The sequence below is a fragment of the Phyllostomus discolor genome, chromosome 4 (assembly GCF_004126475.2).
Source record: "Phyllostomus discolor isolate MPI-MPIP mPhyDis1 chromosome 4, mPhyDis1.pri.v3, whole genome shotgun sequence".
NCBI classification, from domain to species: domain Eukaryota; kingdom Metazoa; phylum Chordata; class Mammalia; order Chiroptera; family Phyllostomidae; genus Phyllostomus; species Phyllostomus discolor.
This window is the reverse complement of record NC_040906.2, coordinates 110,435,857-110,449,140: the sequence shown is the minus strand read 5'-3', so window position 1 is coordinate 110,449,140 and position 13,284 is coordinate 110,435,857. Positions and strand designations below refer to the sequence as shown.

Below are 13,284 nucleotides of genomic sequence, written 5' to 3'. Positions count from 1 at the left end.
TTGCACCTGATAGGAGCACAGTATGTATTTCTTCAGAGATCCCATCTTCCATCACCCCTAGAGGATGGGGAAACTGCCAGAAACTCACTTCAGGGGAAACAAGGGTGGGGCTTTGCTAGATTTCGTTACAAGTTTGGAGCAACTTTTAATTGTTCACGTGTCAACTTTACTGGAAAGGATGAGGCGTGCAAACCTCATGCTCCAAGAGGTTGGGAGTTGGTGTTGGGGTGAGGGGGAAGGGAAAAGGGGAACTCAGAAAATCAGCCCCAGAGCCAAGAAATCCTTCCTTCCTCTCCTGCAGCCACAAGGGCAGAGCTAGCTAGGGTTTAGGCCCTAGGCCAAGCTTAAAGGAAGGCAATGAGGAGTGATGGATGCTGCAGCCTGGACCCTCAAGCAACTAGACGAGACAGCACCCTGGCCAGTGTCCAAAGGGTGTGTACACGCACCAAGGGGAGGGCAAGATGACCCACAGGGAAGAAGAAATGTTTGACCTGTGGTGCTCATAAACAAAAAACCAACCTTTAGTAAAACCCAGTATACAAACTGTATGTGCTTTTAGTACATCAGGCTGTATTCAGACCATGAGTCCTACCATCCAGTTTAAATAAACTCAAGAAATGAACAAGTGGCTTAAATAGATCCCTGCAAAGAACTACATACTAAAAATACTAATTATCCCAACCAGGGATAATGGAAAGAAAAATGGTAGAGCTAACATTTCACCTGCTCCCTTTATCACCCTGTCGTCAAGCACACTGGAGGGGAAAACTGCCCGCTTACATCAGAAAACACGTTTCCATTCACCCACTGTTGTTCATGGCAAAACCATACATTAAATATGAAGGAAACTCCTGGCCAGAGAGCTCACCTGGTCGAGCATCCACCTGATACGCCAAGGTTGCAGATCTGATCCTGGGTCAGGAATGGATAAATAAATGGAACAACAAATCAATGTTTCTCTCTAAAATTAATAAAAACTTTACAAAAGTAAAAAATATGAAGGAAACGTATTCCGTCAACTAAGAGCAAGCACGAGTATATAGTTTCTCCAGTAAATACAAGGGTACATGCTTCAAGTTTTAGTGGTCAGACAATTGAAAAAGCAACTGTGGATAGGACTGTTTGACCTCTCAGCCCTGTTCAACAGAACTTTCTGCAACGATGTATTTTCACGGCCACTAGTCACAAGTAGCTGTCATGGAACGTGCCTGGCACAACTGGGGAATAGCCACACGTGTCGCATTAGTGAAGCTCTAGAATTTCCATTAGGAACAGACTGGGGTTTCACTGGGCCCCTCAGGCCAGATTTGTCCATGTAAGATGACCTCCCCAACCTTTGGCCACACATTCATTTCAGAAAAATGATTATCACAGCAGTCCCTTTGAAGGAAATAGCTTCAGGCTTTAAGTTCCCTTTTGCCTCCTAGGATAAGATTTTGGCACCTATCAAGTGGGCAATAAATGTGTATTAGCGTGTCTCTGCACGAACAACACTTACAAGCTGCAAGTTAAGATAAAAGGTTTTTATTCAAAAAACGCCAAGTATAAAAAAAAAATAAGATTTCTTTATTCCCCTGTACAGTATTTCACTCAGATAAAACCAGCAGGCTACATGCTGCTCAAAACACAGCCCCAGAGAGGATCCGGAAGGCACACCACCCAGAACTGGTTTTCATATATCTATCCTATATACACTAGTCAGCCACGCCCCCCATCACCCGCAGAACCCACCCCACTTGGGTAAGCAGGCGGGAGGGGCCCCAGAGCAGCAGGGAGCTGCTGCAGCAGCTGTCCCGCCTGCCTGAGTCCCATCACCCTAAGAACAGAGCAAATGTTGTAGCCCCTACCCCCAAAGGTCCCCAAGTCAGAGGAGGAAAAGGAGGAAAGAAAACTATGGCGGCAGCTGTGGAAGCTTAGAGCTGGAAGGGAACCAAATAAATAAATAAATAAATACATAACGTTGACCTCCAGGTTAGAATGCTCATCTTTGGGGGGGTGGGGAGGGGAGACAGGTAAAAATAACTTAAAGGCAAAATTTTAAAAAATTAGATCAACTACAATCCTTTTGTACACTACCATGCCAACTGTACACACATTTACAGTTTTTTCTGTTGATTTGCATTGTTTGTGCATTTTTTGTGTGAGGTCTTGGCTTTGAAACAGTTAAGTAAAAACCAAACAGGAAGACCAGAAAAGGGCAGGTGGCTCAGCATTTGGCCCTGTAGCCTCTTCCATGGCACCTTTCATATGAAGGATGGGGGAAGGGAAGAGAAAAATAGGGAACCAAACCCAGGCAGATTTTTGGAGAAGCAGCAGGTAAAAGAGGCAAGTTCAAGTATTTCTCCCAGCACAGCCGGAGTCCCCACAGAAGGCACTCAGAAGAGTCGGAAGAGGTGACAGGGACTTAAAATGGTGCTAGTCCTATCCCACCCCAACCCATTTCCCCCCAACCCCACCCATTACGGCATTCAGCAGAACTCGTGATGAAGGGAAGAGTTCCATGGCAGGGTTCTGACCCACTCCCACCCCCCCCCCCCCCCGGGACTCTGTAGAGCCCAGCAGTGCTAGTGCTGGCTGGACACCTAGGAGGAGAGAGCATCTACAAGGAATTGAGGCCTAGGACGCCAGGAGAGGAGATTCTTCCCCCTGCTGGAGGCATCCTCCAGGGGCCTGGGGTCTGGAATGAGTTGTAAATGTTGTTCCTGTATCAAGCACTGATCTGCTTGGTGAACAGTGTCACTGGTACAGAAGTGTCCCCTCCCTGGAGGGTCTGGCAGGAGGGGACAACCTGCTGGAAAAGCCGCTATTTGCTGGGCCCTGGCGACAGGCTGTGGAGATGGATCTCAGCAGTTTCCTGGGGCAGGAGGACATCTTGCATCCATGGATGATTCTGGATTTCTTCGAAGGAAGGCCGATCGGATGGTCTCAGAGACAAGCACCATCTAATGAGATGTTGACACTCTGCAGAAAACAAGAAAGGTTATGAATGACTCAACCTGTTTTTGTAATCCAAAGCCCTTCCCAATTTGCTAACCAGGGGCCCACACGTCTGGGGTCCAGAGACCACACACTTTCTAGAATTCATATTCTTTAATGGGAATGTATTGACATCTGGATCCCCCAGTCTGCTTTCAGCTAAAAAACAGCTCTCCTCTTAAACCTGTGGTTTTCAAACTTCAATAGCTAGGGCCTTTCCCACAACACCCACTCAACCAGAAATAGGAAGAATGATGACAAGAGATTTTGATGCGGCATCAGTGAGCATGAGGTGATTCAATTCATCTGCCAGCTTACAAATATGAACACCACCCACAATGAGGTCACTGGAACAGCAAATTCAGAACCTGCCTTAAGAAAAAAGCTCAAAGAGCCCTCAACTTTTTATTCCCTGGCAAAACAGCTAGGTACTGAGGGAATCAGGAATGATTCTGTTGGTACTTAAAAAAAAAAACCTATCAGTGAAACTAGACGGTCTTTTCTTAAAATTCTCACACTTGCTCTTCCTGACCTCCCAAGGAATTCTCAAATGCAAACCATTCTGCTTCCTGGGAGTCAGCTCTCAAGGGTGAACCACTGGCCTAGGATTCTGCTAAGCCACAGGTTGGCTGGCATCTCCTGAAGCGAAGCTCTCCAGTATTCAGAGACCATCCTTTCACAGCCTTGCTTTTCCCCAACAAAGGGCTTCCCAGAAGTTACCTGATGAGACCCTCTGTCTGAAGAAAACTTGGCCCCTGATGATCTCCTCATCATGCTCAAAAGGAATATCTCCACAGACCATATCGTACAGCAGGATCCCCAGAGACCAGACAGCCGCAGACCTGCCGTGGTAGCGATGGTAGCGGATCCACTCTGGAGGACTATACACTCGGGTCCCTGTGAGCCGGGGGAACAGGAAGGGAAAACATGCTTTTAGCAAGAATAAAGCACCCAGCAACTGAATAACTCTTTTTTTAAAAAGGCACCTCCCCCCTTCTCTCAGGAGCTGGGTGAACTCCATTTCCCCTGCCTAAGCTAAAAGGAGTGGACAAGCAACTTATGGCATCTCTCCAACCCAAAGCATTACCCACCTCTCTACCAGCCTAGACCATAGACTAAGAAATTCTTGACAAGCTGCTCCAAGAAACAAACAGGGCCGGCCGCAGACCCAAAGCCTGAAGCCTGTATGTGGCAGGACCACCCACAATGGAATGAAGGAATGAATGAATGAATGTATAATCAAGGGAGATAGCCCACAGACTAACAAACTACATTAAAGGTTGGCCAGGAGTTAAGGGTGAGATTCTTATCTCAGATATGATAAAGGTGAGGACACTGGCACTGTATCTTAAGTCAGGGTGCCCTCTGTGAGGCCTTCCTACCCGCCTCCGGAGTGCAGGAGCACACACCCATACCCTTTCCTCCCCACACTGGAAAGGTAGACAAGAGCTGCCGAGCGGGTTTCAGACCACGTGATTCCTGTTTACAAACTTTGGGTTGTAAAAAAAAAAAAAAAAAAGTATGGGCCATCCCTCTACTGCTCACCAGGGGGCAGCAAAGACTCTAAAGAAAAAACATGGGAGGATCCGGCCAGCCATTAACTGTTAAATACAAAAAGGAAAAAAAAAACGCAGCCCAACCCCAGCGTCCTCCAAGGGCAAATAAACACAAACCACAAGCCCCCGTCACGTCACAAGTTTTGAAAGGCTGTCGTTACTTAGGTTAAGCCGCTCAGATGATGACCCACCCTACTTTGCTTTGATCTTAGGCTCTCTCCATTCCATCTTTTCTGTTCAAGCCCCTCCCTAAATAGGTTTTCATCCTCTCTTCGGAGACACCCAACTAATTTTCAAACCAGCAAGAGATCTTATTTCACAACATTCAATCTCGAATCCCTCACCGCAGGACGCCGAAAAAAAAAACAACAGGAACAACAAAATGAATTATTTAGTGAAACTACTGTTTCTATTCCTCATCCGTCCCTAGATCAAAGGGGAGGAAAAACTGCAGCTCTAAAAAAACTACCTTACAGAAAACTAAACTCTTATAAAACAAAACAAAAATCACAAAACTGGCATCAATTTTCATCTCTCCCGCTCTCTCCTCCCTCTTCCTCCGCCCATCCTTTCACTGGCGGGGAAACTGGGTCAGACTTCAGAAATCTGGGCTACGGCCGGTTGCCCACAACCTCTTATTCATCGGCAAAGCTTGGAACCCACTGAATTCCACTTAAAAAAATAATAATATCATGCCAGAAACATTACAGGTTCAGCTGGCTTGAAATCCCCGGCTTTACTATGCTGGGAAGCTCTCTTCGCCCCACCCCTACAATCATGGAGCCAGGAGGCCCGATGACCTTTACAAAGGGCCGTAGAGGGAAACTGGCCCGAGGCCTCCAGGCTAGGCCGAGTCACCTGGGCAGCTCCCTCCCGGGCAGCTGCCCCCCAAACCTGGCTCACCATCAAAGTCCGTGTAAACGGTGTCCTTGAGCAGCGCCCCCGACCCGAAGTCGATGAGCTTCAGCTCGCCGCGATTGAGGTCGATGAGGATATTCTCGTCCTTGATATCGCGGTGGAGCACTCCGCAGTTGTGGCAGTGCCGCACGGCCTCCAGCACCTGCCAGAAGAAGCTGCGGGCCAGCTCCTCCTGCAGGGCCCCTCTTTCCGTGATAAAGTCGAAGAGGTCCTGTACCGGCTCCGGCCTCTCCAGGATCAGGACGAAACTGTCGGGCCTCTCGAACCAGTCCAGGAGCCTAATGACGCCAGAGAAGCCCGAGCTCACCTTCTTCAGCAGGACCACTTCCATGGGCACTCGGGTTCCATTGGGCTGTGGGGACCAGGAGGCTGCATTAGGGCGGGAGTTGGAAAGCGCCCCTCACCCCACCCATTCTGGGGGTCGCTCCCTCCAGGGCACTCACCAGCTCTCCCCAGTCGGAAATCCGGTCCTTCTCCACGTGCTTGATGGCCACCTGGAAATCACCCCAGGATAGCCTATGTTAGATCCCCTCGCTGGGGCCAAAACACAGCGTGCGCCCCCCTTCCCCCGCCCGGCTTGCCCTCCCCACTGCGGGGCGCCCGCTCACCGGCAAGTTGTCGGCGACCCGGATGCCTGAGTAGACGGAGCCGAACCCGCCGCTGCCCAGCAGCGGGCCCACCTGGTACTGCGACTCAAGGGGCTCCTTCTCTTTGCCTAAGAAAGGGGGGAGATTAGAGGGGACTTAGTGCCGGCCCGCAAACCCCCAGTTCCCACCCTGGAGTCCAGCCTCACCCCCCATCCCTGAGTTAGGGGGGCACTCACCGGGCGCCAGTTTGGTGGTGTGCAGGTCGTTGCAGGGTGCGGCGCGCAGGTGAGCAAGCGAGTTGATTTTGGACAAGAGCATCCCAACCTCCAGGGTGTCGGCGTGGGGTTATGTGTCCGGAGGCGCTGCAGTGGGAGCTGGGATAGTGCCTTGGGCTGTGCCTACAGCTGGGGCTGAGGCTGCGGCTGGCGATGCGTCTGTGACTGCGGCAGGCGCGGAAGGCCGAAGGCGAGTCGGAGGACAACTGGGGGCGCTGCCGGGGTTGGCGACTAGTGGACCCACCAGCGAGGTCAAGCAGAGCCCAGGGCGACGGGGTGGGCGGCTCGTGGGACTCGTGCGGCAGGGCTGTGGCAGAGGGGACTTGTAGCTGCTGCTGCTGGTCCCACCACCACCGCCGCTGTCGCTGACGCCAAGTCCTCTCGGGCCTTCTCACCACCGCCGCCGCCGCTGCAGCAGACGCCGGGTTCGCCCAGCCGCCAGGAGTAAAGGGGCGGAGCGTGCCTGCTGAGGGGGTGGGGGCCTCGCTGGCGGGCGGGGATGGGGCGGGGCCTCTCCAGGAGGCCTAGGCGGGGAGCCCGGCTGCCAGGCTGCCAGAGGGTGGAGAGGGGGTAGGGAAGTAGCAAGCCAGGGAGACTCCCCCTGCTCCCCACCCCCCACGCTCAGTTGCCGCGCCCGGCCCGGCCCCGCCAGCGCATCCCTAGCCAACCAGAAGCAGAAGATCTGCATAACACGGCACGCCCCGCCCAGTTCTCCTAGTCAGAATGGTTTCTACGCCGCCACGACGTGGCGGGAAGGAAAAGGCGCCAAAATGGAGGGGGAGGGGCGGGGGCGTGAGGGGAGGCGGGAGTTGGGTGTCGAACTGCCAGGGAGGAAGGATGGGGAGGGGCGTATCGATTCAAACCCAAACAATAACAAAGCTTTCAAAGGCCGCCGGAGGACGGCTCTGCGGCTCTTTCTCGGAGGTTTTTGGGTCAAGGGCTCGAGCTGCTGCATAACAAGTTGCGCAGAGACAACGGGCGTTGCTGTGTCGGGCGGAGAGGCCCGGCGGCCAGCGCGTAGGGGTGTGAGGGACTATGTGTGTGGGGATGCCGACGAGGGTGGTCTTTCTGTGTGACTCATACCCAAGACCTCCAAGTCGGCCTGGGCGGGTTGACGTGTCTCTGGGCTCGGGTTGGGTCCTCGCGGGTTGGTGTGTTGGGGGCGCGTGGGGGGAGAAGGATCTGAAAGACATGAGTCACGGCATTTTCGTGGAGGGAGTGGAGGTGGCACAGGCCTGTAATAAAACCGGGGGAGAACTCCACTTACTGGGCGGAGGGGTCCAGATCGCGAATGTCAGCCAGTGAGAAACATCAGCCCCCAGATTCTCAAGATTTTTATTTTAAAAGTGCTGAAAGGAATCCTGATTCCTAAGAAGGGATATGTCACAGTACCCGGTAAAGAGGAAATCACGAAACAAATTTAGTATTGTGATGCCAGCTGTTGTCTCAGCCCCTTGGGTGAGGGCGGAAGACAAGAAAATTCTTCATCTAAGACGCGGAGGGGGCGGGGGCGAGGCTGCGCTTGATTTAATCAGTTTTCACGTTATATTTACCTTTTCATCATGTTACCAGCCGGGCGATGCTAGCAATTATTGGCTGCCCCTGTCTCCTCTCAAAGGAAGTCCCCCCTCTCCCTGCGCCCCAGGGAAAGAACATGGAAAACCAGCCATTCGACTTTCATCCTTTGTTCTTTTAAACTTCATGTAGAGTTGATAACGACGTGTGAATTAGTAAATTAAATTCTATGTAATCCATAAATTGAATTGTCAATGGCCTAATTAAAGCCAACCATATCCTATTTTTTTTCAAGTTCCTGAAACTTAGAAAAATAAGTAGATTTGAGATCAGTATACCTTCAAGTCATAATGTAAATATTTCATTAAGCTTTCTACAGCGATCACTTTGTAAAGATGCCCAGATATTTACAACTTGTAAAATTTATCTTATAAAATGTAACATATTTTCCCTTGTTGTGTACTGGGCCTAACTCATTCATTTAAAAAATTTTTGTAATTTATGATTGATTTTAGACAGCGAGGAAGGGATAAAGAGAAACAATTTGTTGTTCCACTTATTTATGCATTCATTGGTTGACTCTTCTGTGTGTCCTGGCCAGGGACTGAATCCACAACCTTAGTGTATTGGGACAATGCTCTAACCAACTGAGCTACCCAGCCAGGGCCAGTGGGTTCATTTTTGATGACTAGGAGAAACCAACAGAACAAGAATCATTCCCTTTTTACGGAGAGGAAAATGAAACATAAGTGGTATTACCCTGGGTTGTACAACAGCGAAAGGAGGAAGAGATTAAATGACCTAAATTCAACTCCGGAGGATTCAAAGATTTCCTCTTATTGGGGTCTAAACTGCCCGTGGTACTGAGTAGACATCAAGTGTAATGTGTGTGACCCCCACCTCATCTCCTCTACCCTCCCTTTCTTTTCTCAAGCCCGAGTAGAACCTTCCCGCTAGTTTGCATTCACCTAGCACTTTCCCAACTTCGCGCTTTTACAGGAGGAGTCAACCTGTTATGAGAAGGCCCCCACCTCTTCACTTTTATTTAAAGCCTTTACAACAGGAAACAATTGTAGTTCCACCCAGATTGCTAAACAAACTCCAAGCATTCATCTACTGTCCACTCCATCACAATAATGTAATATTTGGGTTTTGTTTTTTTAATCTGTGTTAATTAAATTTTTAAGTATATCTTGTCTTCCTATTACTTGAACATATAAGGTACTTTAACATTTGATGATGAAGAGGTAGACCAAAATATGTCCCAACAAAAAGGTCATGATTAAAGTCAATTTAGCCCTGACTGGTGTGGCTCAGCAGACTGAGCTCCAGCCTGTGAACCAAAGGGTCATTGGTTTGATTCCCAGTCAGGGCACATGCCTGGGTTGAGGCTAGGTCCCCAGTGGGGGAGGTGTGTGAGAAGCAACCACATATTGATGTTTCTCTACCTCTCTTCTTTCTCCCTTCCTCTCTCTAAAATAAATAAATAAAATATTTTTAAAAATAAAATAAAGTCAATTTATATTAAGTTTAAGTTAACTAAGTGGGCTTAGGCAAAATAAAGGTTAGAAGCAAAGACTTTTAAGTTAGTCTACTTTCAAATCTGGGATCTACTAGCACCTACGAGTTATGTGATATTCATCAGGTTATTAACCTTTCTAAGCATGGGGTGTCAAACTCATTTTCACCAGGGGATACATCAGCCTCATGGTTGCCTTCAAAGGGTCAAATGTAATTTTAGAACTGTATAAATGTAACTACTTCTTAACAGCTAAGTGAGAGTTTGTTGCTGCCACCAGGTAGAAACAAGGTGCTGGGCCGGATTAAAACAAGGTGGAGGGTCAGATTCAGCCGTGGGCCTTGTGTTTGCCACCTGTGTGTTAGACTGAATGGAGATAATAATGGCACCTACCTCATAGTGTCACAGGTGAGCACAGGTAACCAGGTTCTTAGTGATCGGGACAAAGAATTGAACCAAACACCCAGAGTTTATAGCAGAGAACATGGGAACAAACCAACTCCAAGCAGAGATTGACCTCATGGGTCATGGGCTGGAGGGACTCTATTCTTATAGGGCAGACCCTTACTGGCTAGTTTTGGTGGGCTTTACTTCGCATGTACAAGTAGTTGCATTACTTTAAAGCTACTGCACATGTGGTTCTCCCATGATCCTCCCTGATTGACCACCAGGGAAGAGGGTCCCACAATGCTACGAATTGACCCCCGTTTCTCTGGGGTCCCCCTGTACTAGGTTTGCCTTTCCCTAAGCCAGAGAATTATAGCTCTCCATGTTAGAGATTGGTGAAAAAAGGAATTATTTATTCAAGTTACACAGCCTTAAGAGTAATGACTTAAGTCTTCATTAAAATCCCAAAGTCCCTTAAAACACCTACAACACACACAGTCCTTCCTTCCCCCCCTTTGCCCAGTCTGGGGTACCGTATCTCAGTAAAAGAAATAGAAGTCCGTGGCTCAGGCAGCCCCGGTTCTTCCCAGTAATCCGTTGCTCGGTGGTAGGCTTCCCTTGGTTCCCAGCACCATCAGCTGTGTTGCAGGGATCTCCAGCTAAAGCCGCGTGGTGGTTGTTCTCATGGCTGCTCAGGGGAGGGGGGTGATCCCCCTGTGCCAAAAGTGCGTGATCCTTTCTCCATTGCCACAGCTACATGGCTCCCTCCTTCCATGGCTGCAGAAATCTCCACTCAGCCAAAACTGCATGGTTCTCTCTTTCAATGGCCGCCAAGCCCTGGGTTTGAATATCCTTCAAGTTTACTGGGCTCCATCATGAGTCTGCACAGGGTGGCCCCATGTCGTGGAGCCAATCATCTCCAAGATCTCACGCAGGTGCTGTAACTAGGGGGAGTTGCCTCCCAGTTACATCTTAGCGGGGAGTTCCTTCCATTCCCCCTGACTCAGAGCAGGGCCACAGCTATTTAACAATCCATGCAACCAGTTTAAAGGTTATAGATGTGTTAAATGGCTGCTCCAGAGGTTAGCTGCAAAGGTTAGTTGCTATGCTAAACAGCTCTCAATGGCCCTGCCTCCATATGTCCCTTACCCCAAGTCATACCTGGGGTAGAGGGTGAGGACATCCCATATATCTTTCTAATATTTCCTGGACACCTTGAGTCTGAACCCCATTACAAATCCTTCTTTTGGGGGCCCCTCTGGCTTGCACCCTCCTACAACAGGGCTGTTTGTAAGGAGCAAATAAAATTCTTCACGTAAAGCAGAATTGTGTGCATAGCTTAGCACAAAGTAACCTTATAATATTAGCTATATGGCAATAATTCGGATGGTGATTATGACAATGATGAACAGGAAGAATTTTAGAATGGTCTTGCACCTTGGAGATTGCAAGGTGAAATTCAGGATAAATATTTTTAATTTTAACCATCTTGATTTGAAATTAGCTGTATACATTAATCAAGTTTCAACCTTTTTTCTTAGATCTTTGTAGGCCTAAATATTTAATTAGAGCTAAAGTAATTAACATTTAATATATGTTTGCTTTATATGGGGGTTGCTTCACAGCTGGAAGTTACAAAACATGGACCCTTGCTTGGCAAAGAGCTTTTATTTACTTTAAAACCACTTATAAGATAATTATTAAACATTCAAGTATGTGTTTGTGTTTAAAACTTACTTTTTGAGTGTAGGGAACTTGATGTTTTGTTTCATCAAAATGTAGTTTAAATAATAAAGCAAGTACAACTTGTGCTGTTTCAAAGAATCTAACAAAGAATCAGAAAAAATCATGCTAATTATTAAGTGACAAGTGCTTTTGGAAAGATAAAGGTCGCAGTTATGCTGATAATTCTCTGGAAAGGGGAGATGTTAATGTTAATTCGAGCAACAGCCAAGTGAATCTTAGGTGGTTTCCATATTCTACCTGCTATGGATAGTCAAGCCACTGTCAAAGGAGTACCTCAGCAATTCTTAGTCACAGAAGTTTAGACTTGAATTTGCAAGGGGTGCTGTACACTAGGTTTTTTTAACATACCCCTGAGTCTAGCTGATACTTTTATATAAGTAGGTCTGTAATTTAAAGTCCTCACTTATCGTCATGGAACTGCAGCAAATGACTGCATAACAAACCAATTTTACACAGGCGAAAAGAGTTTAAGTTCTTAGGCATCTCAGAGTTGTAACAAACAATGTGGAACAAACAACCTGTCTAGGACCTGCTGTACCGCATTCTCTCTATCAGCTATTTGCAGTTCATCAGGTGAAATCCTTTGGGTCTGCATCTCTTATTCCCTCCTTAAAAACAAAAACAAAAGACAAACAAAAAAAAACAATTACTGCATTTTTTAAAGTTTAGTTTGAAAAAATTCATTATTTTTTATTTAATGTCTCCTTGTTTGGTGAAATCAAAAGGGGAAATTTTGGAATAAGCCAACTGCAATACACTTCTTCTGACTTTTAAATATTTTCCAATGACCTCAACACTTAGAGATTATTTAGAAATGTTAATTCAATATATTTCATGTGTGGAATATTGAAAATACACTACTGGAGACATGAAACAGTCTAACTTCAGGGACTAAAGCCCTTCCACTTTGAGTTGTAATCGTGGTATGAACAGCTAGGAAATCTTCAGTGTCAGCCTTCAGAACAGTCAGGGACTCTATGTCGTCAGTCAGAACCGGTTCTTGTCCTTGATACGTGTGACTTTTTTTTTCACGTTTATAAATCTCTTTTCAGTCAGCTTTTCGTTTCCTCAGCAAAGATGACGAAAGCATTTTTTATTATTCAGTGAAGTATATGTAAATTCATTACCAATTCATTTTTTTAAATAAATATAATCTAGACTTATTTTTGGAATTTTACACATTCAGTGCTGACAATTTGAATTAAAATAGTCAAAAATCAATAATCACTATATGCAAGATTTTGTAGTTTCTGAGTATTAGTGGATAGGTAAAAACAAAATGCATAGGTTAGAAGGTATTAAGGCTAAGGAAGCCTGGAGATTGTTATAAAATATCATATTAGAAGACTAGGAAAATCTGTGCCTCAGATCCAAAGACCAGGCATGTGAGCAAACACTCTGAGAGAGAGGGGAATAGAAAGGATGTCATATGTTTGGGAGTTGGTGAGGGGACTGTCTGTCATCTTTAAAATGCAAAATAGAGTTGCTTCTGTAGCTTCAACAAGCCACAGAATGCATCTAGGTAAAAGGGAAAGAAATTGCTGAAAAAGATTAAGTGGACCCTGGCTGGTGTAGCTCAGTGGATTGAGTGCGGGCTACGAACCAAAGTTGTCGCAGGTTCGATTCCCAGTCAGGGTACATGCCTGGGTTACAGGCATGACCCCACAGCAACCATACAGTGATGTTTCTCTCTCTCTCTTTCTTTCTCCATTCCCTCTCTAAAATAAATAAATAAAATCTTAAAAAAATGATTAAGTGGAACATCTTGCTAGGCACTAACAAGGATGCTAATAAAAATATTTGTT

At 47.0% G+C, this 13,284-nt stretch overlaps 1 protein-coding gene across 1 annotated transcript; it reads right to left on the bottom strand.

Annotated features, from left to right (window-relative positions):
* Positions 1 to 1,508: 1,508 nt before the first annotated feature.
* Positions 1,509 to 6,772, bottom strand: PIM1 (Pim-1 proto-oncogene, serine/threonine kinase). Its single transcript, XM_028509357.2, has 6 exons — positions 6,274 to 6,772; positions 6,059 to 6,165; positions 5,894 to 5,944; positions 5,436 to 5,802; positions 3,697 to 3,873; positions 1,509 to 2,961 (listed from the first exon to the last, which is right to left on the bottom strand). The coding sequence occupies exons 1-6, from the start codon at positions 6,353 to 6,355 to the stop codon at positions 2,804 to 2,806; spliced, it is 942 nt and encodes a 313-aa protein (XP_028365158.1). The 5' UTR covers positions 6,356 to 6,772; the 3' UTR covers positions 1,509 to 2,803.
* Between the last annotated feature and the right edge of the window lie 6,512 nt (positions 6,773 to 13,284).